The 23,674-nt window shown below is 37.7% G+C and overlaps 1 protein-coding gene and 1 long non-coding RNA gene across 2 annotated transcripts in view; both read right to left on the reverse strand.

The window, feature by feature from the left end:
- Positions 1–936: 936 nt before the first annotated feature.
- The window catches only part of LOC113969337 (sodium channel protein type 5 subunit alpha-like), a 40,160-nt gene continuing 17,422 nt past the window's right edge, over positions 937–23,674 (reverse strand). Inside the window, 16 exon segments of the mRNA XM_027686939.1 lie at positions 937–2,717; positions 4,037–4,301; positions 4,915–5,015; positions 6,438–6,579; positions 7,568–7,621; positions 8,554–8,808; positions 8,918–9,055; positions 11,475–11,648; positions 14,452–14,606; positions 15,255–15,369; positions 16,291–16,410; positions 17,760–18,212; positions 18,968–19,321; positions 20,467–20,619; positions 20,740–20,969; positions 22,469–22,571. Of these exon segments, the coding sequence (XP_027542740.1) occupies positions 1,576–2,717; positions 4,037–4,301; positions 4,915–5,015; positions 6,438–6,579; positions 7,568–7,621; positions 8,554–8,808; positions 8,918–9,055; positions 11,475–11,648; positions 14,452–14,606; positions 15,255–15,369; positions 16,291–16,410; positions 17,760–18,212; positions 18,968–19,321; positions 20,467–20,619; positions 20,740–20,969; positions 22,469–22,571 (3,954 nt within the window). The 3' untranslated portion in view covers positions 937–1,575.
- On the reverse strand, positions 9,421–10,569 carry LOC113969338. Its single transcript, XR_003534829.1, has 2 exons — positions 9,856–10,569; positions 9,421–9,660 (listed from the first exon to the last, which is right to left on the reverse strand). It is a non-coding gene; the product is annotated as an uncharacterized LOC113969338 (long non-coding RNA).

The raw sequence follows: 23,674 nt of genomic DNA on the forward strand, positions 1-23,674 counted from the left end.
GAAAAGTGGTACTACTGTGGTTCTTCCTTTTAAGAACAGATTATTTCTTGTAACAAATGAAATTGGATACTCCTTACAAAACAGACAGAAACATGTTAAGCATCTGAGCTCTTTATTGAAGAATCTAAACCAGTTGTATTGTATTAGTGGTTCTGAATCCACCACAACGCTCCTTCATCCGAACAACCTAAACTGAAAAAAAATCAGTAAAACATTAATACTCATTGTTCATATTTTCTTTTTCAGAATCAATCAAATAAATGCTTCCTCTACCTTTTATTAAATGTTGCCTCATATCACTAAGATTACTAAGTAATGTTTTCTATGACATTTAGATGATGATGAAATTTTATGTACAATGATTCTCAAGATTTTCTGGAAGCAATACCCCTTGTATAACATCCTTTGATTTTGGTAGCTATGATTATGACAATTTTCATACACTGAATGATACAAAGAACAAATTATATACAAACTTTATGCACAGGCAACTGAGGATGATCTGTTAAATCCATTGAGGTGCACATATACAGACAACTCCAAAATTCTTAAGCATAAGCAAATCCACCCAAACATGGTAGGAGGAGTGTGAAGGAACAAGATTCAGGATGGGAGAGGTTCCAGGTGTAGAGAAAAACATGCAGCAATTGACAGGACTTTATTATATGGACCTTACAGTTATTATATGGACTTTATCGTTATTATGTGGTTTCATTGCATCCACACTACACAATGCCCAGCCTGGGCATGCTCGGGCTTGCCACAAGTTTGCCTGCTCCCTGCTTCCCTGCTCCCCTCTCTGATAGGCTGCAGAAGCTGCAGAGAGGAGACAGCCACCATTCGCCCTTTCCTTCCCCGGCTCCTCCCACGTTCCTTCCTCTTTTGCCTGTGTCCCTATCCCGATTTTTCCCCCGTTTGTCTGTCTCATGTTCCACCCATGTTCTAGCCCTTTCCCTGCCTGAACTGATAAAAAATCCCATGCATGCCTCAATAAAGCATTCCATCTGCACTCCTACCTTGTCTCCGGACCCATCCGTGCTGTGTCACGGCCCCATCCCCCCTTCGGACCGTGGCAGAGGAGGATGGTCCCAAACCCATCAAAATTAGAGGCTGATTATACTCGAGTGTCCTGAATGAGTTCTATTACAGAAGTGCAGTAATTCTTTCATTTTGCTACAATAATGCCTGGTTGGAAATATTGGTTATCTCTAATGAGATATACATTCTTCTAGGGCCTTGTGTGTTTATAAATCTGTGCTTACAACCGACCTTTTATGGATTTCTTCCGTAAACACATGAACTAGGACAAATCTGGCAGGTGAAAAAATTAACCCACCTACTCCAGTAAATGAGAAAAAAGTTCTAGGGTTTGATTTTCCTCCAATATTTATGACATAGTTGTTCAGACCTTAATCATTTTAAGGAGAATTTGCAAATTTGAACAATCAGAATACTTGAAGGCTGCCATCATTATTCTAAATTTAGAGTATTATGCTCTAGGATTTACATATTGTCTCCATCTGAAAATCAGTGACTTTGCTTTGAATGTCAAAAATGCTGCAGCCTGGGGTAACCTTATGTGTCCAGCTCATTTGTGTCAGCAATAGCATCATAAAGTCAAGGGAGAGATGTGGAAGAAACAGGCCGTGATTTATGTGTCTTCCTGCCACTACTTTCATTAAGCATTGATACAATAAGCCTTTGCTTCTCCCGTGTTTCTTCTCCAAAGGCAGCACTGTTCTGTCTGTGACGGCATAAGAAAGATGTATTTTTGAAAGAACGCTGTATCAAATACCTCCTGAAGGCCCTTTGGATAATAACTGCTGACACCTCCTCTTGTTTTCTTTTAAGAGTGGAAGAAATTGGCTTGTGAAAAATTTCAGATGGATTGGCAACCACAATTTTTTCCTCCATGAATAATTCAAGACTATCTAAATCTCCAAATTCTCCCAAGACCCTTTTAGTGAAAGCACGCAAGATATCTAAGTGGTGGATCTTATCTCCACTCACTAGAGGGAGATCCATGGATATGAGCTGGATGTTGTTGGGCTTTGGAATGCGCAAGGGTTCTGCCAGAGCATCTGCAAAGTCGGAAAGAGCAGAATAGTCAATAAACTGTGTTGCCAGAGGATCAAATTTTCCCCAGGTCTCATAAAACATATCAAAGTCATCCTCACAAAGAGGATCTGTGCTTTCTTCAGTGGCAACATTGAAGTTCTCTAAAATGACAGCTATGTACATATTTACAACAATGAGAAATGATATAATGACATAGCTTACAAAATAAAAAATACCAAATGCTCTATTTTTGCAATTAATTTTATCTTTCTCTTTTAAAACTAAGTTGGGAGAACATATACCAGATTCACTTAACAAAGGGGCCAGAAGAGTATCCCAGCCAGCTGATGTTGTAATTTGGAAGAGACAGAGAATGCTTCCAGAAAAGGTTTGAAAGTTGAAAATGTTATCAATCCCACCTTCCCAGGGAAGACAGGCAAAGTTTGCCATGCCCACAATGGCATAAATAAATGTAATCAGGAAAAGCAAAAGGCCAACGTTGACTAGTGCAGGAAGAGACATCAGTAATGCAAAGAGAAGGGTTCGAATTCCTCTCGCTCTTCTGATCAATCTCAGTATTCGGCCAATTCGCACCAAACGAATAGTTCTCAAAAGTGTAGGAGAGAAGAATTTTTTGAAGGCTTCAGAAACTCCAATACCTTTGAAGGGAGAAAGAAAACAAAATGTTGTCAAGGCATATTAGTCAAATTTTTGTCTGCTTTGTTATATTCTGTGCTTTAGGTGTCAGAAGTAACACTGATCATATTACACCACTTTCCACACAAATACTGCACTTGCTTACAAGACAGCTTAGGAAAAGAAAGACAAATCATAATACCTTTCCATAGTAGAGAGATATCAAGATTATGCATAGTTTGGAAACTGCATCCTCCCAGATTTCTCTAATTCAGGGCTGGTGAAGTTACACTTTCATTGCTCAAGTACTTAAAAATGCTTTTAGCTCCATTCAGCTCCTGTGCTGAAAGCTATGGGGATTGCCTCCTGGCTGTCATCTGCTGCTTCTTTACAGGCCTGATAACATGCCAAATGTGAGGCTTTGACTAATGCTTGGTACTTGAAGGAGATCAGAGAAGACCAAGAGGATTCTAAAGAAAAACTGTCTTTTGGTATTTATCCCCCATTACACCCCGTTCTTTGACCCTACTAAATGAGTAGGGTACAAACAGAGGAGTTAAGGAGTCATCATTTCCCTGGGTTGCACGGGACAGCAAAGGGTTACTGTGCTTAGGCACGAAACAGAGAACTCAGAGCAGTTTTTCTTTCCTGTCCTTTATTCTGTGATATAACCTGAGCCTGAGTGGGAAGCACAGACCAAATAAACCGTACAATAAACTAGAGCTATGGATGACCCTTTGTAGAGGAAATGATCAGCATCTAGTCTTATTTGAAAAGCCAAAAAAACCCAAGCCAGTTTTAATGAGACTTTTCACAGTCACAAATAGTGGCCCAGATTTAGAATAGTGCTGAGCAATTACATTTTCCTGAGCTTTCTAAATCAGCAATCAGGATCTGCCTTCTTTAAAAGAGGTCCTGGTGAAATAAATACATCTTTCTCATTTTTCATGCAAATGCATTTTTTGCATGAATTTACTTTTACTGTGAAAACAACAGTTACCATAACAACATGTAAATCAAAAGCATAAAAACAGTTAGACAACAATTTAAGAGCAATAACTTAGTGAATATGTAAATGAATTAGGTTCCTATACTATTAATTACTCAAAAAACACATATTTTAAGAAAAATAAAAATTGAAAACTCCATTTACCTTTTAGCACTATGCAAAAATATAAATGAAAATACAGAAGGAATTTTGAAGGAATTCATTAGCCTATAGTTTGAAAAAGTACAGTGGATCTGGTACTTGTTTATCAAATGTATCTAAGTGGTTACTTCATACTGAAATTTGGTTCAATATTGGTAAGACACATTACCTGATTTCGTGATTGGTACTTACTAACTATTGAAAGGACCACAACAATAAGATCAAATAAGTTCCAGCCACTTTTGAAGTAGTGCTGCCTTAAGGCCAGCATTTTTATGACACATTCCGCTGTAAATACAGCCACAAAAAAATAGTTGATTTTATTAAGAACCTCCTTGGTGCCTTCCTGGTTATTTTCTGCCATCATAACAATCATATTTAGGCAGATGAAAATCACAGTGATGATGTCAAATGCTTTGTGCATTACGATATCAAACAGCAATCCCAGGAATGCATTCTGTGGAGAGAAAAAGAAACGCATTCAAATATCAATCATAAATTTATGCTTAGAAAAAGAACTTAGGGTAATATAATTTTAACACTAAGCTACTAGAAGCATTTTTAGGTGATTTCTTTAGATCTTCAATGAAAATTCACAGTACTTGGGTAAGTATATTCAGGTATCAAGCGAGCACATTGGCGCTTATACATATACAATAATAATAATAATAATAATATTATTATTATTATTTATTTAAAAGCAAATAACTGCCATAGGGCATGTACTATTCTCTATTCATTCTCACCTGCAATAATCCAATGTAGTGGCAGAAGCAACATCATGCAACTTAAGTAACCAAGGTCATGGTATGGTTATCAAATACTAATTATGAACCTTTATAAACAGGTTGTACATTTGGATAGGTCATATATAGGATATAAATTTCCCTAATAAATACCCACAAAGAAAGACTGTTTTAAGAAAAAGAGAGTAAAATGTGAATACTACATTGAATAAAGAAGATGATGGGCTCTAATGCAAAGTTTATTTCCCTATGCCTGGGCTACTGAGTTCAAATATGGTCACCATTGTTGTATCTTCTGCCACGTTCTATCTAAGATGGTCTTACCGATGGTCTTGGGATGGGTTTTTGAGGTTTCTTGGATCCAAGTTTTTTTAGGGCATTATAGTACTTTTTCTGTTCCTCAGTCAAAAACAGATCCTTTCCACCTAAGTAAAGGGAAAGAATATTGTTGTTCAGCTGAAGTTTAAGCAGTTCCCTAAATAAATTCCAGCAACTTTCTGTAAAAAAGAGTAAGTTACAGCTGTCCTGAGTGGGACCTAAGAGGGCATAAAGACAAACTGTGTCTTCACCATTTCTCCTTTTCCCCTTGATCTTTGAAAAGATGTACTGGAAAGAGCTGATCTGGGTTTGATCATGGAAGTCTAGTCTAGGCAGTGTTCCCAAGTCAGTTCCCTCAAGTGTGAGAGCCTTTCTGAAGCTTTGCAAATCTATTTCATACTTTAAAAATTACATACGATTCATCAAAATGTGAAATACTTTCTATTTTTGGGAAAAGTAGAAACAGAAGAGTATTGCTGGACTAGCCGGTAAATGGAGGATGATGGGACCCAGTTCTACAGGGGGTTCCTGACAGTCTTATTCCCATCTACACCCCCTGTATTACTTAGCAATCCCTTTGAACCCAGGATTCAGAAGCCACGCATCAATCATAAAAGTAATGAGTGATCAGCATTTTGCACAACAAACACACAACAACGTTCAGTAGGGCATCTGCAATTTCAATCACTCTGGCAAGACCTCTGAAAATTCCATTTGACTTCACTATATGGAATCACAAGGAAAATTCCTGAGAAGCAGCAAAGAAATGAAAGAGAATAACTGAAAAAGAAAAAAATGCCAATCAGAGCATGTACTAAGAAAAAAGTGTTAGATCCACATAAACTTCCAGTAAATATTCAGGCTTATGAACTACTTAACCACTGTTGTTTCTATGTGTTTGGATTACTGTAACTGGGACTTTGTTAGAAAAAGAAATTCTTAGAGTGAAGTTGGACTGTTGTTCCTCAACCCCCAAATATCCTTTCCCTGTTCAAATGCAGAAAGCAGAAGAATTTCTTGTGGGCTTTATTGTTCTCTCTCTACCCAGAGCAGCAATGCTCTGATACTTGGTGTATGAATCAGGCTATGGAAATAAAAAAGGGTTCCTGTAGAGATTCTGTCTTCCAAACCTCCTGTTGGGGTGTGCTTTTTTTGAATGAGCAAGAGGTTTATTTGTTTCAAGTCTTCCAAGTGGAATAATTTACTCCATTTTCCATTCTATTCTGGATAATTTAACATCTAAATGAATCAGGCTTCTCATCTCTAAAGCTACTCCCTCCTTCCTCCTCCTCCTCCTCCTCTACTTAGAACAAATTAAGGACTTGGGAGGAAAATAGAATTTACAGGTAAATTGCCAAAAGCTTTGAGGAAAAGGAGACTCCTGTTTTCAAAATATGGCTTAAAGTGTTATTATTTTTAATTTATCCAGTTAAACAGTTATTTCAAAATGTTAGACATCTACATGTCAAACCAGCATTCACTTAAGCAAATTGGGATTACAGGAGACACCGAGTTAGCTCAAGTAGTACTTATCTTTTTCCTCTGTTGGTTAAAATTGCTGATAACCACTCCAACAAAAAGGTTCAACATGAAGAAAGATCCAAAAATAATGAAAACCACAAAGTATATGTACATGTGTAAGCTTGCTTCAAACTTTGGCTGTTCATCGATCTGTTAAAAAAAAGTCAAACCAGAAAAATAATTTTGGTAAAAAGGAGATAATCACAGATAATAATTACCATTATCACAGATAATTACCATTTCCAATTTATAATAAGAGATCTTTTTATTGTAATGAGGGATAAATTATCTCCACACATTTACATCTTTACCTGGATATACAGGTAGAACCACTGTCTTTTTCCGTCTTGCTACTGATTGTAAAGATCGTGACAAACAGAGCTATAGAGACAAATCCAGCTTCAGCAAATTTTTAAGTAATAAAGAACCAGTTCCAATCAGAAGGGATCCTGTGAACGCCTTGATTAAAAACAACAGCTCAGACTAAACATAATGCTGACCAGCCATCCTCTGGAATGCTGTCCCAGACAAGAGGCAATTCTAAAGCCCCAGCTCACTAAGATCAGCCCTACAAGGAACAATCATGTTAATCAGCAGCTATTTCACTGCAGTCAAGAGCACAGAGACTGAAGGAGTGAGAAAAAGGTAAATTCAATTAAACATAGAAAAGTTAAAACACACTGTCCTGGTAAGAGAGTGAGGAACAACACATGCAAAGGAGGAAGAAATAGTGAGGGTGTCAAACATAGGGTAGAAAATCTCCTGAAATAACTGCTCTAGCTGCATGCTGTTTCCATGCTCCTGTACACGTTTAAAAAGGAGGAAAATTTGCACAGTCCCTCCAAGAGCTTCTGTATTCTGTTTCCAAAAGAGACTTGCACAAAGCTTGCAACATCTTCCCCTCTGCATTCCTGACATAGCAGGCTTCTGTGTGGTGTCACTCTACTTGGACCAGTTTCTTTTGTCTAAGTTTTAGATATTTGGTACTCCAAGGATTATTGTTTCACTGTGTTGTTTGATGCCTTCAACCGCTTGTATTTTTGACTTGATATTGCAAACAAGGTGAAAAATTAATTACATGGATGGAAAAGGGAAGAAGAAAAGGGAAAAGAACTAAATTGTCATTTTAGTGACATACCTGACGTGAATCCACTGCTGCATACATAATATCCATCCAGCCTTTAAAAGTTGCCTGGAAAAATGCATTTTTAAGCTTGTTATAGTTTATATATATATATATTTAATATATGTAGCTAATATAAATGTGTTAATAGTTGTGGAAAAGGAGCAGTGTGCTATAAAAAATGTGTATCACTTCTAAAGATCTGCTGGGAAGTATGATTCACCAGAGTTTAGTCAAAAGAAAAAATACTTCTTGAAAACTAAACAAAAGCAAACAAACAAACAAACAAAAATATTTCCTAACCCAAAAAAAAATCATGATTCATGTGAAAAGTGTCTTAATGTTAATTCTTCTTAAAATAAATTTTTTTTTGTGAAAAATCGCAGTAAAATTTTCGGCTCAACTTGCAAATAAAATGTGAAAAGATAAAAACAATTTCTGAGAAAACAGCAAACAATTCCTTGCTGGAATTTTTAGCAACTCTGCAGAATCGTAGAATACTTTGAAGGATCCAGGGCAAAGAATTTCATCTAAAAAAGATACAGGCATAACAGCCAATTTAAAAATTGCCTTTCTCTCCTTTGTTGTCATGTGAAGGAGCTCAATAAATTAGTATCCCAGTCCTTCATGACTTCTACAGGAAAAGAAAATATAAATAAACTGTGCCCTGATTTTCTTTCTCATCCACTCTGAACTAGAGAAAATTAGAATATTTTTAATTGAGTAACCTGAAGACTATTTCAGGCTTAGTGTGTTAATAAGATTAAAACAACATTGAAAAGCCATGAAACAGAGTTCTTAATTTTAACTCAAGGTTGCATATGCCCAAGTGTTCTTTAGGAGGAACTGAGCAGGGCACCAACAAGGAAAATATATATGGAAGTTAAAAAATATCCCCAATTTCAGTGGGATAAACAGAAGCATAGTGGTGTCCCATGGTTGGGCTGCTCGACCCACTTCCTTAAAGAAAACAAAACTGAGAATGTTTTTATAGAACTCACCACTTGGAGAAGAGCCAAGTATCCCATCCCAACATTATCAAAGTTTACAGGATAATTTGTCCAATTTCCACCATAAGACTCACAATCACTTTTGTTATTAATGAGACTGATATTTCCTTCCTGGAGTATGCACTTTGAAAATCTTTTCCCAAGCCATTTTACTCCTAGAATGTTAAATAAGAGCCAAAAGACAACACAGACGAGCAAAACATTGAAGATTGAGGGGATAGCTCCAAGGAGTGCATTGACAACAACCTGAACAAAATGAATGAAAATAATAGTGAATTTTATGTTGTCATTTTCAAAAAAAAATCTTCAAATGCAGCCATTACAAAATATTCACACCGACCCCCAATATCTTTACCTTTATCCCTTCAAATCTTGACAAAGCTCGTAGAGGCCTCAATGCTTTAAGAGTCCTGAGAGATTTCAGGCCACTCCCAGAGGAACAACGTGCCTTGTCTTCCGTACCAGGATTTAGTCCCCAGGAAACAAATGACAACTGTGTTCATAGAATTAGAACTGCAATTATTAAATGGTAAACAAATTTTCCCTTGTTTGTGTTAGCAAACAATCATTACCTGAATGGTGCAATATCTTTGATCAGTAAGTCAAATTAAGAAAATACACATTAAATTCAAAGTTATTGTAATTTTACTTCATTCCTTTCTAATATATATATGTATATAAAAGGATTTCTTCATTCTAATTTGAGATGGGGAGGCAGTTGTTTTTCGTTTTGTTCTTACTTTTAACTGTTCATATATTTTCACGGTGTGGGGGGTTGACCCCAAAAATCCAATTTCCAAGCTCCCCCCACATTTTACCTCAACACTGAAGAGAAATTTTCAGACAGGCACACCTCAGTATGGGGGAAGGGAATTATATACAATTTATTACTATACACAATAAATACTACAGAAACTAAAAAGCAATTATATACACAATATTAACACAATCTCTACCACCCCTTGGACCCTCCCACATCAGTTCAGGAGAAGCTTGCAGGGTGATAGTTAAAAGTCTCTCTCTTGTTGGGGTATCAGGGAAGGGGTCTTCTCTTGCACCCCCACCAGCCCTCAGCTTCTGCTGAGGTCTCTTCCTGGGCTGCAAGGGAAACACTCACTTCACCAGGTGTTCATCAAGAAAAGGTCCAAGGAGTCAGCTTTTGAGTCCTTTCTCCCTGGTTCGTGAAGGTTTCCTCCCCAGAGAGTAAGATGTTCCATTCTCACTCTCCAGGTTGCAGGCTTCTGGGTCTCACTCAGTCTTTTACCCCAAACAGTTTTCATGAAAAGTCCTTACCCAGAAAAAGCCTGATGGTTTGGCTTCCTCTCTTCCTTAACTGCTGCAGCTTTCAGTTTTTGGTTGCCCTCGCCCAAACCTCGCCTAGAGCCTCCCCCGAGCCTCCTTGGCCCATCTCCAATTCCTTCAGCCTGGAGTTCTTCCAGTTTCTGCACAGATCGCAGCTGCTTTCTCTGGGCTTCAGACCACCTTCTTGGCCTGTCTCCTAGCTCAGCTCCGGTACTGAGGCTTAAGTCCACGCCACCGCCTCCCTGGGCAGTGGGGGAAGAAAAAGAGCCCCCTAGCCTTGGCCACGGGTACTCGGTCCAGTTATAAACTGTTCCAAGCTCCCCTCAGCCTAACCGGGGGGGGAAGAAGAGGGCTGGCCCCCCGCATAGGGGGCTGGAGGCCTCCCTCCTCTCACCTCATGGTTGCGAGTCTCTCCCTCACAACACACACTCACTCCTACACGCTGCCTCCAACCCTGGCCACCCCTGGGCTTCTCTCTCTCTCTCTCTCTCTCTCTCTCTCGGGCACTCTCACACTCTGCCAACAACTTCCGGCTGTTGTGATATCTAATTTCACAGGAGCGAAAAAACAGCTGCAATTGGTCTCTCAGGGGAAACTCTCCTAGGACCAACCACTTATAGTCCCCTGTTGGGGGGAGAGGTGGTGCTTAACCCATGACACATGGCTTTCCCCTGTTTTGGACAGCACTGATATTAAGATTAGAAAACCGTAATGGCTAAAATCATGCTACATATTCTTTATAACTAGCCATAACATTAGACCTTTGTGTAGAAATTTCCTACTACTTTACAACTTTCAATGCTGACTATTCTGAAGCCATCAAACAATTACTCTAATGTTAACATCAGTCATCTGTTTACATGTTCTTTTTTCTAAATATTTAACTTCAGAATCTTCCCAGTGTGATGTTGACAAGCATAGATGTTTCATTTTTATATGGCAAGATTATAATAATTAATATTGTCTGAATTCATAAGAAATATGTAGGAATTGAATACTGCACTTATCTCACTACTGGTGTTTTCAACATGTCTCTTTATAGATATGCAAAGGATTTCTGGGATTTCTCATTTGCAAAGCAAAAAGTACTTTCCTATGTCTTTATCATTCTGGTAAATGATTTTTCCAACAATACTTTTCAACTCCCTTTACTATCTAAGTTCTTCGCCTTCAAGAAGCAACTCTACCTTTTTTCTGTTTCTAAATGCCAAAATCACAGAATCATAGAATGGTTTGGGTTGGAAGGGACCTTTAAGATCATCTAGTCCAGAACTGCCAGTAACTTCTCATTTTTCTATAGTTTTAAGTAATTTATTTTAGTTTTGTTTCTGATCACTAATTGAAATCCTTCTCCCCACTTGAAAAGGTTTTTAGAGCCATCATGGTCCTCAATGACCGTGATACCTAATAGAATTTTCTTAAGCAACTTCTAGTTATTGCTGAAAATTTCAATTTGAATTTGTCCTAAAGTCTGTTTGGAATGCAGATTTTTCACCTTTTGGGAACTGTCTTTCACACTTGTAGTTATTCATAATCAGAAGTTACATGTAGTTATCCAGATAGAAAATGTCAAAAATCAAAATGTATGACAAGCGGAATGTAATACTTACACATACAATGACAAAGTCAAGCAAACACCAGGAATTTGTGAAGTAACTCTGCAATCCATAAGCTACCCATTTCAGAAGCATCTCCATCAAAAAGATGTAGGTAAATATTTTATCAGCATAATCTAGGATCATTTTCACTGTTTTTCTATTCTGCAGGTGAATATCTTCAAATGCCTGGAATTTCAGAATTCAGTTTTAAAAAAGGTCAGTAGTTGTATGGAAAATTATTCTTAAATTGCACAAGAATACACAGTTTGTCTTATTACAACCATTTCATATTAAACTATGGGCAACCCCCACTTAGTTTTATACTTAGAAGTAACAAACTAAATTGTAAAATAAGTACAATCTCATTTTCAGGTTGTTGAAAAATCACATACTTTCAGGTTTTTATGCTCAACATTACAAAACTTGTCTGAGGATGGGCAATTGTGGCTACCACATTCTGGCTTCCCAAGGTAGTTGATAATTTTGAAGGTGTTGGTCTAAATTCTTCACAATAAAGCCTGACTTAAACACATTAAACCCTGTCTTTCAGACTCTAACCTTCCTAATGAATCATCTTTAGTCAGCCTGCAGAGTTGTAATACACACATGGAAAAGAATGACAAACTCCTTATCTGGAACTGTTCATTCCTGGAGTTGCAGGTTTTTTCACCTAAACCTTGACCTTGAGGTTTTAGGAAAATATTTTATTGATTGCTGCTGTTCACATCAGTGTTTGCTTGTGTTCAATGCATTTGCTGCCTCGCTAATTAATTTTAAATTTTTGATATTGCCAATCTACTCCCAATTCCTTTTACGTCTTGAATTATTTCCTCACCAAGCCTCCACTTCTCCCCTACCCACTTCATTGAGGTATTAACAGCAGACCTGATTAGCTCACTTGCACTTAAGATATGCCTAAAAAAACCCATCTAAAAGGCCATGGAAAAGGTGGAGCAGGAGCATAGACCACTGAAAAAACATGGAGCACAGATGCTCCTATGTATAATCCAATGAAACATATGCACTCCTGTGGCTGGAGCAAAGAGATTTCTCTGAACAATTTTTCCTGCTTTCTGTAGGCCTTGCTTGACATGACTTTAGAAGTTGTAAGCTGTAATGTTTATACTTATAGACTGTGTGAAAATATGTAATGTTTATACTTGTTATCTGTGTGTCTAATTATAAGGTTTGAGAACATAGTATGTTTATAGCAAGAAAGCCTTGAGAAAGTACAGCTAAAGGTACACCTGCAGATTTCGGAAAGCCCCTAATTATGAAGGCCTCTACATGCCAAGTATGATTTCAGGCCGCATGGACAGAACATCAGGTCCAATGAACTGGAGACATGAGATGCATGCACAGACTGAGCTATCCAATCACCTTGTTGTAAGCATGTGCCCAAAACAAACTAAACTGTATAAAAGTTGACTTATTTAAATAATAAATTGGACATATTGCTGACCATAATGGTCTGTGAGCTTTATGTTTATGCCCCTCTACCAATACACTCCTGTTCTGCAGTGTTAGAAAACAGTGCTACTGCTTCTGGACCTAAGGGGTCTTTCAGTTGTGCCACAATTAGGAGAAATGCCTCCAGAGCAGAGCTGTCCCTGTGTCCATGGGACTGTTCATTTGAGTGTGGGTAAATGACAACTTCTGGCATTCATGTACAGAAACCGATTTGACATTTCTGACCTTTTTTCTTGAGCAAGTTTGATAATGTGTTCTCTCATTCCGTGCTAAACCTTGGCTACCTTGATCTGCATCTACCAGTCAAACCACCTGCTCATTAGCAGTAATGCTTTTTCATAATTTTAACTACTTTTTTTCTAACTTTTTAAAGTTTCTAGTTACTCTTAATTGCTGCTACCTTAAAAAGTTAGAATCTACTTAAGTTCCTAACTACTCTTCCTTTGCTCTGAGCACTGAGCATTTACCAAGGACTTTTCTGTGCATTCTGTTTGTGATCACCATCTCATTTAATTTCCTTTCAAGGCAAGGACACCATGGTGTCCCTTTGTTCTAACTGGTCCAGAAAATTCCCTATCAGCATACAACTTTATAAACAAAGAAAACAAATGAACAAAAAATGGACAAGTCTCTTTTTGCAAAAGGACAACAATATCTTAGAAAGGTGAAAGTTCTCACTGCTAAACATCTTTGATGACAAGAAAATGTTGTTTTGTGTAATTTTTGCACCTGGGTATCAATTAGCTTTGTGTTCAACTTAGTCAGAACCTAGAGGACATTAAAGAATAACTCAGTTTCCTTCCTTACTTCAGCTTGGTTCCACATGAATAGAGAGGAGCCCTCACAGGAATCCCAGGGATTTCCCTTGGACACTTTGCCATGGGAATTTAAAAGCAGACAGTTTAAATCTACGGTTCAGTGACCAACCTGAACTTAACGTACACAGAGCAGATTTGATTTGGAAAATTCTGATATTTACCACATAGATCCCTTTCAGACTATTTGTTTATGTTCCTTCTGCATTATAAAATATTTCGTTTAACAAATTACTTTTAGTAGACAGTGAATATGCTTTCAAATCATAAAAGTTCTCTTATTCTTGAGTAGAAATGGGTCTGATCAGGGTAGCAATGAAGTTACCTCACCTATGAGTTTACAGCCAACTTCACGTTTAGATTCTAATCATAATGTTTTGAAAATGCTTTAAACCTGTAGAAGTGTTATTATTTTATTTAAAAGTGCAAACTAATATCAGACTCTGGTTTAGCCTTGTAATTAACACACAAGTGTATGAAGAACTATGTTCCATGAAAAACTACAATTCCATTTAGTTAAATCCATATATTTAAATATCTTATCTAAGTGGGGGAAAGCCTTATCGCTTTTAAGGGATACATTTACTACACTTTTCTCTCTCCCTGTGGGAAGGAAGGTCAGAGTAGAAAAAACAATTAAATACTATTATTTTCCTTTACTGGCAACAATCTATTCAAAATTAGAGAAATTAAATGCAATTTACCAGTGCTGCACTGCTCAATACTATCACAAAAACCATAAAATACTCAAACCCGCTATGGTTAACAATTCTGTAGCAGGTTTTCCTCAAGTTCCACCAATTTCTGCCTGGAAACTTGGTGATATCCACTACACAACATGGGAAACATTTACCACAATCTGAAAAGAGAAAGAACAGTATATTGGTTCCATGGAAAATGCTGAGACATGAAATCAAAAAAGTATAGGACATCTTAAAGAGAACTTCTACAGACTAGAGAAAGAATGTGCTGTTTTACCTATGAGGTGATGCTGTGGTTGAAATGATCTAAAGCTAAAGAAAAGAAAAAACTTGTATGCAAAATTAATCTCTTTTAATAGAGCAACTCATACATGGGAAAAAGAGAGTTGCTTTTGTGCCCTTCTGCAGAAAGGCTGGTGGGCACAAGAAAAAAAGACTTTACCTCTATCTAAAAAAATGTTTATTTTCTGCATTCTCCTTTTTGTTTTGAAAAGAGAGAGTATCTTACTAGTAGGGTAATCAATTATTATTTTTACTGATTATTACACTTTATTTCACTGCAGAGACATTACAACTACACTCCCTGTTCACTGCTTTGCACCAGAAAAACTCTTCATGAATCTGTAAAGGTAGCAGGATAAAGCATGAGAGTCAATGGAGCCTAAGGAGATGTTCAGGTAATCAAAGGCAGATGTCAACACTGGGATGAGCAGGAAAACAGATTCTGCTGATTTGGACATGTTCCAAGTGGATGTTTTTTAACACTGGTTCATTTGGTGTTAGCACAATACAGAAAAGATTCCTACTTTCTGCAAAACAGTCCTTAGGCAGCTGTGAGTTTTTAGTCTGGGAAAACATCTCCAGACCAACAGCCGGATCCACACTGCTGGCTTCAGAAAAGCTGTGAGCAGCACCACATTTCTGCATGGGAGAAGGAGAAAGAGGAGAATTTATTTGCTTTTCATTAACAAGGTTAACAAGCCAAAAATAAATTATATTTATCACCCCCCCGCCCCCCTCCCCAAAAGAATTCTGCAGTCTATAAATTATCTTATTGTTGCTGAACTACCAAAATGCAATTACAAATAATAGGACAGAAAAAGCCAATCCCTACTCTCTTTGTTTCCATGCTTTTAATTTAATAAGTTTCTTGGTTTCTTCTTGTCATCTAAACAGGACATGCAGGAAGAAGAAGACTTTCTTATGCTACAGCTTTGGAGAAAAGTCTGACTTCTCCAGGTGTGGTAGATGCCTGTTGAATGTCTCTGTTCGGACGCCATTTGTGGTACTTGTTTTGACACGAACCCAAACTACACGAGGTGTGGTTTGAATTAGCTTTATTACAAAAGAACAGCAGCTTAAATACAATGTTTAAATCGTGACAAATGATTTCTCAGTCAATCGCAAGAAGGCACTCCACGGCACATGTCAGTAAGAGTACTTGGAACTACAAGTCCCAGAATGCTTTGCAGCACTTTTCCTGTAATATGAATCCCTACATTCAGGCCAATCCAATTCTCTTTTCATTTTCAGAGATACAAACCATGTCTCAAAAGGACTGAAGATGGGAAGGCCTAGCAGGATAGAAATGTATGTATGGAGTACACATCTCAAAGAATTGTAATTATTGGTAGGTAACCTACACACCTGTAAAACTAAAGACAATAAGGAAAACAAACCTCCATGCTATTACTGCCTCTAGAGAGATGTGCCACCTCCACAGGCATTATACTTGCTACTCTTCAGAAGATCCCAACCTGTCCTGTCACTGCTGAATGAGAGAACGTCTGTGACAGTTTGAATCTCTAGCATATTCCACAAGATGATAAAAGTTAGAATTACCTCTTTTTGCTCTTGCTTTTCATGTGTTACTGTGAAAACATTTTTAGTTTCAGGAGTCCCAGAAATCTGACTGAAGCTGCTTGAACTCTGACGCTGATCTCTATGTCCTAATCTGTCTCTCTGCAGGAAATAATGGAAACTAGTCGATTTTCCACATTTTTCCTTCCTGACAGTCTTTCTTAAAAGTCAAAATTCTTTAACAGAATCTAAAACATCCACAAAATTTAAAATAAGAGAATCACAGAATCACAGAATGGTTTGAGTTGGAAGGGACCTTAAAAATCAACTAGTTCCAACTCTCCTGTCATGGGCAGAGAATCTTCCACTATCATGTTTGTCTTTTTACAGATAATTAAATGATATCTCAAAAATGCTTGTAATAGAATGGTTTCTTCCTCGATTTCAAATACTGTGCTACTGAGGTTTTATTGTGGAAATGTATCATTCCCCAAGAAGACCTAACTGATCCCAATCAGTTCTGAGTCCTTTTGCCTCCACAAATTCCAAGAAAGACCAGATTCCACTGCAGCAGTTTTTGTCATCAAATGCTTCTGGATAACATATTTGAAATGGTCACAGATGATTCTAAGGTGATCAGCAATTTTTGCTTCTTTGAGAACTTGTCCAAAGATATTCCATTGACAATGCTTCCTAATATGAGCAAAACCCTAGGAAATGCATCCTAGCAGTCCACCTAGACACTGACCACTGGAGACATTCCAAACCTGCCTGTAAACATTCCTCTGTAACCTGCTTTAGGTGACCCTGCTTTAGCAGGGGGTGTGGACCGGATGATCTCCAGAGGTCCCTTCCAACCCAAACAATTCTGTAACTCTGTGAAAAGAGTTCCTATAGCTCCTGTGTCTTATTTGACAGTTCTGCATGGGTGTGACAGACACCTGAAATATCTCAAACATGCCTATGTATGATCAGGACAGTATAAATGTCTAACTCACATGCAGAAAGACTTGAACTTTATCCTACCCGATGCAAGAAAATCACAAGATATAAAGGGGAGTCCAAAGTATCATAGAGGTGAAAAGGTAATTAAAAAAAATAATTCTTTTTTGAGGTGCAGCTTTTCTTTCCATTTTCTTTGGATGCCATGCAACTGTGAAGCAACATGTAAGCAGCTGAAGAGGCCTGTGTTAGAAACTAGCCAAGTATAAGACAAAGGAAACAAAAAGAAGGAATGTCTGTCTTCATCAAACTTCGTTTATTTGTTGACAGCAATAGATGGAAACAAAACTGACAAAAGCAGAATTAGGGCTGTCCATGAAGAGAATGGTGAAAAGTGGACATTCAAAATCTCTTTGGAAAATGAAGACTATTTGGTAGCCCTTGCACTAGAAGAACAAAGAAAGTAAAATGGCAGAAATGACAGAAGGGATAATATTTACTATTGTCTTTGAGATGGCAATTACAGATGTAAGTCACAGTATTTTGTTTTAAATGTGAATAGTTCTTACCTGTTTTCTGTGTTCTGTTTCTGTGAATACAATGTGCTGATCATCACTTTTGTCACTGTAACTCTCTGCTGCTTCAATGGGAACACAGGTACTGTGACTGCTGGAAAGATCTTTATATTTCCTTATTATTGAGGAATTCTCTTCATTATGGTAACACTCTGTGTCAAAGCAATTGTTGTCTATGTATTTTCTGACATCTGTCATGGCATAATTATTATCCTCTATGTTTTTACCAGAAATTTCTTCCAAAGTCTTCTTTTTGTCTGTTTTTCTGAGGCTTCCTTTCACTTTTCTGCCACAAGGATCCAGAATTCTGTCTTTCACAGACTTCAGGCCCTTGTAAATCTGTGCAAGGGCAATCTGACATTTAGTCCTTTCTCCAGGTTCCTCTTGTCCCGCTGAGGCATCAGTATTGAACGAACTCAGCAGCAGGGCAATGAACAAGTTGAGCACCTTGAAATAGTTAAAGTAAGTTGGAGACACCACTGCTAACAGAAAAGACACTTCAGAAACCCTCAGTCTTGCTTTCATCAACCAATGCCATGAAATTATTTACTATTATATTGCAATATTGTTATAGGACGATCTGGCCCCTTCTGGAAGGAATGGCAGGAGAAAAAGGAAGGAAGTGAGGGTTTGGGTGTATCAAATATATTTTCACCTGCTCTGATGTCCATAACGTATGAGGAGATAGATATGTTGAAAAAGAGCAAAGATGAATTTTAATAACACCACCATCCCAAAGGTTCTGGTATGGACCAACAAACCAAGCAGATGAAAAAGATTTTGTCTTCCAGAACATTTACATTCCATCTACTGTATGTCATACAAACCAGAAAATCTGGGTATGGTAAACTCTTGATAATACAAGTTGATAAGCATTAAAAGCACTGAACAGTTGGTTATTGGATCCTATCAACACAAAAGATGAAGACATCAGACACCACATTATCAGAAGCACTGCACTTCTATACTGTGGGTAGAGGGAATAATTTTGTATTGCTTCTACCTCTTGTGTGAGAAAGAGAAAAACAGGGGAAAAGTAAAAAAAAAAAAAAAAAATAAGGTAGAAGAAAAACATGTCAAGTGACATCCAGAAAAGAGAATAGTGTGAATACTCTTGAAATGATAAAGTTTGCCTCTGAAAAAATCAGTTGCCAGTGTAACTGGGTGCATTTAGCGGGGACTGGGAATCACTTAAAACTCACCACCAGGTTTCCTATCACCAGGACTAGCAAGAAAATGATAATACATTTCTGTTTTCCAGCCACTTCCATACATTCCCACATCATTTCAATCCATTCTCCACATAATATTCGGAATACAATCAGGACTGAATGATTGAAATCCTTCATATGCCAGCGTAAATCCTTACTGGTGCTTATTTTATGGAATTTTTTTTCATAATCACTGCCCAAAAACTGCATTCCTACTATAGCAAAAATAAACACAGTGATAGCCAAAACCAGAGTGAGGTTACTCAGAGCACCAAATGAGTTTAGAATTATTCTCATAAGAGTATTTAAGGCTGGCCAGGACTTTGCCAATTTGAAGATCCTGATCTGTAAAATAAAACACAAGAGAAAAAAGGTAAGGTCAAACACAGCCCAGACAGCACAGCCCACATAAAAACCAGACCCTGCATTTATCATGCTACTTTTACTGCAGTAATTATTTTTCCCCCAAAGTTAGGTTTTTAATTGTTTTGGTGCAAAAGTGCTGTGCTTAAGCTCCAACAGTTAATATTAGTGAGAGCAGAGAACTATCAAAGAAAGGTTTCAAATTGATTGTGCTAAGTTAGATACAAGAATGTGCCAGTCAAATAATATTAATAGCAATAAAAAGCACATGAATATAAATATCTTATGAATACATGGATGAAGGTTATGAAATGACTGAGTTTTGGACTAGATGGAATGTAAAAGACAAACACTTTTTCACACCTCTCACCAAACAAACTGAAAAGCCAGATGGGACCTACCCTCTGTACCCCCATGAGTAAAAAGGAGGTATTTAGTCAAATTAGCATTCAGGGCTGTGAAAATCTCTCAGTCATGATACAAAGGTGAAACAGAATTCAACTGCATTTCTAGGTGTGAGGACTCTGAAATACTATGAAGAATTTTGAAGTAATTAATCAATTTAGCATTATAAATATTCATGAAAGACATAAGCACAAAAGTACTATTAAACATAGATGTCTCAGAACTATTCCTCTTTCTCCCTAAAATAGAGGAAAGCACCGAAGAGCTCTCAAGGCCAAGACTAAGCCCTGAGGAAAGCATTATTTTACAAATCTCAGCTCAAAAGGAAAAGCTGCCAAGGAATCTTTGCTATCCTTAAGCTCAGGAAAACACTCAGATAATATCTGCTCCTGATTGTAGGTCCGAAATGTAGTTGAGCAGTGCCACTGTACAGACCTAATAGAGAACCACTGTACTCTCTGCTGGGTCAGATCTCCCTGGGAGCACACTGTGCCAGAGGATTTGTAGTATCCAATATACACAGTATAATAAACATACTGAAAGTATTCTTTAATATTAATTAATATTTGCTTTAATGAAATGTTCCTGTTGGCTTCCTATTTACCAGCAAAGAGAACTGATTTGACAGATTCATCAGTGAAAAAATGAGAGGGTATTTCACTGTAATCTTTTACAAATCTATACAATACACGTGCTTTAAAAAATAGTAAAGGTATCATTACCGCCCTGAAAGGTGACAGATTGGTTCCAAAACTCAGTAGACCAATCAAAACAACCAAGCTATCAAAAACATTCCACTTGTTCTGAAAATAGTAATAAGGATCTAGAGCAATGATTTTCAAGATCATCTCTAGTGTAAAAATCAGGGTGAAGACCTGGAAAGACAAAAAAAAATTCAGAAAAGATCACTGAAGAAGTCTGTCTTCTTATGGGACTGTTCCAGTATAAATACAGGGTTATAACTCCATATTCACCCTAACATAGACCTCACTTACCTGGTCACTTATAGTAATCATTGCTCTGGTTTCTGGTAACATGCCAGGGTGCTCCATAGCCATGAATAAGGTGTTCAAGATAATGCAAACTGTGATAAAGAGTTCAACAAACGGATCCAAAATCACCAATTTCACCTTCTCTTTGACTGCTCTCCAGAATGGACAACAATTCCAAACTAGACACTTTAGAGCAAAACGTTTCCACAATGCAGGACATTTCACTTTTGACTCTAGCAGAGAAAGAGGGAAAGTGGTATATGAGTAATCCTATATGGAATATCATAGTGTGAAGAAAAAGACAGAGAAAAGATTGGAAAGAAAAATCAATCTCATGTGAGCAGAATGGCATCACTGAAAAAAGTTGTTTCACTCCTACTACACAAAATAATCACAGGCTATTGCAGGTCACCATCAACAAATATCAGAAAAAGGGGATATTATCCACCTCTTCATATGTTTATTACTCTTTCCTGTGAGGCTGGGGAGGCCCTGGCACAAGTTGCCCAGAGAAGCTGTGGATGCCCCATCCCTGGGAGTGTTCAAGGCCAGCTTGGATGGGACTCTGAGCAACCTGGTCTAGTGGAAAGTGTCCCTGCCCATGGCAGGGGGGAAGAACAAGATGATCTTTAAGGTCCTTTGCAACACAAACAGTTCCATGATTCTATGATTACACTATTAAAGGATGATAAAGGATCTGCATTAAGGAGAGAAATCACTGTTTCTGGGAGAATGACAACCTGTTTCCTGTGAGTTGAACCTGCCCAGCCACAGGTGTCCATAGCTGAGGACAGGGTTATAAGTGAGGTTGGAGGAGAGCTCAGGAGATCTGTAGTGCAACTCCTTTCCCCAAGCAGGGTCAGCCATCAGGTCGGAGGCTGCACAACCTGTTCCTCGGAAAATGGGCAATGTTTCTGCTTACACACACTTTGAAATTCTCTTCTTTCAATCAAGTTGGTCAGGCATGATTTACCCTTGGTAACTGTGAGTTCATGGTTAGGCTTCACGAATGAAGATTTGGGAAGGGCTCTACCCATGTTTGTTACAAGCTCATTGGTGGCTAAAAAGGCCAACACGAGACAGGCACGTCCGATTGCAAAAGGCACAGCAGAAAGACTCCTTAGGTGGTATATTCTGCAAGACACGATTCTTTCTGCATTGTTTTTTCTCCTCGAGAGTGATCCTGCGTGCTTTCTCAAAAGCATCAGCAGCGTTATAGATGGTGTGTCTCCAGACCTCCTGATTGGAGGCCAGAGTAGACCAGTTATGGTGATCAATATGGCCAAGGCTGAGATGTTGTTTCAGGGAGTCCTTGTATCTTCTCTTCGGGGCTCCTCTCTTGCGGCAGCCGGTGGCAAGTTCACCATAAAGCAGGATCTTGGGGAGGCGGTGATCTTTCATCCTGGAGACGTGCCCTGCCCAGCGCAGCTGTGTTCTCAGCAACATGGCCTCAATACTTGTGACTGCTGCTTGTTCTAGAACTGATGTATTGGTCACATAATCTGACCAGTGTATGTTTAGGATTGTACGGAGACAGCGTTGATGGAAGCGTTCTAGATGGAATTGTGAGTTACAGTCACAATTATATGAGAGATGAGAATATTTATTTTCCTGAAATTTACATTTGCCGCATAATTTCCCCTAATGGCTTTTAAAATAATACTGAGTGTTTGAGACAGTTTGATCTCTCAGGTCACGTTACACAATCCCATAGCAAGAAAGAATGACTTACTCGAATTATCTGTAAGAATAGTGGCTGCACTCATTAACCTCTGTCTTCGGAAAGGATCATTAATAGACTCCACTGACACATCATAGGACAGCAGGACCTTCCTCTTTGGTTAGAAAGACAACAGAAGATAACATACCAAGGGAATATGAAAAACTGGCAATACAAAAATTATGTCCAGCATGAGATAAATATGCCTTTTTAAATACACATTGAAGGGAAGCTTTACTTTGGTGAAAGAACGCAAAACAAAAAATACAACACCATCAGGTCTTTGCTTTTGAAGGCAAAGGGCGTTTCATCAAAATCAGTAAACTTCTTCATGAAGTTGTTTCCTTCTGAAAATATTTAATAACAATAATAATGTCATTATAGAAGAAGTATAGAAACATTAATGGGGCAAGGGAAAAGAATCCTTCCGTCTTTCCAGTGACTGATGAGAAGAACAGACAAAAAGAACACTGGCCATCAGGTTGAATAAACTATTGCCTATTTAACAAAGAATTATTGATAATAAAAAATAAACATTTATTAATATGAAAAATAGACATGTAGTTAATAAAAATTATTATTTTTCCAGCACTACCAGGCCTAATAAGATCTCCTCTGATATTGAACTGCTTAAAACTAGGAATGGCACTACTTTTGTTTTCATTAGAAGCCACAGAATGCTCAGCTCAGTGCTCCTGATTTGAGCTCAAGGACAGACAGGCCAACACTTGTATCTTATGGGATACACTGAATTATTATCAAATATTCAGACACATTAAAACCCACACACTTTCTCAGGGTTAAGTAGAGAATCATAAAACATGGACTGCAAAGAATATGTGAGACTCTGAGGCAGAGAAAATCAGAAAGAATTCCAGAGAAAGTTGGAAGGGTATATAAGTAAGGATATATCATACCATTATTTCAAACTTTTTTGATACTATGAATTTTATTAACATATTCTAGAAAGCTGTTATTCAGGGAATGAAACTGATATTCTTGGCCTCAGAGGTTTAATAATAATTATTTCTCTTTGTCATTCTGATATTTTAATGAAAATATAATCAAAGCTGATAGAACTGTCATAGAAGGGACATATCAAATGAATTTGTAATATAGTGCTAAAATGCTCATTTTTCTCTCTGTATTTTTTCTGAGTCTAAAAGGCTCATTTAGACTATTTTAATTATGTCCCAGTTACCAGTGCAACTTGTCCTT

Source organism: Neopelma chrysocephalum, unplaced genomic scaffold, assembly GCF_003984885.1.
Source record: "Neopelma chrysocephalum unplaced genomic scaffold, ASM398488v2 Primary Assembly neopelma1_72, whole genome shotgun sequence".
Lineage (NCBI taxonomy): Eukaryota > Metazoa > Chordata > Aves > Passeriformes > Pipridae > Neopelma > Neopelma chrysocephalum.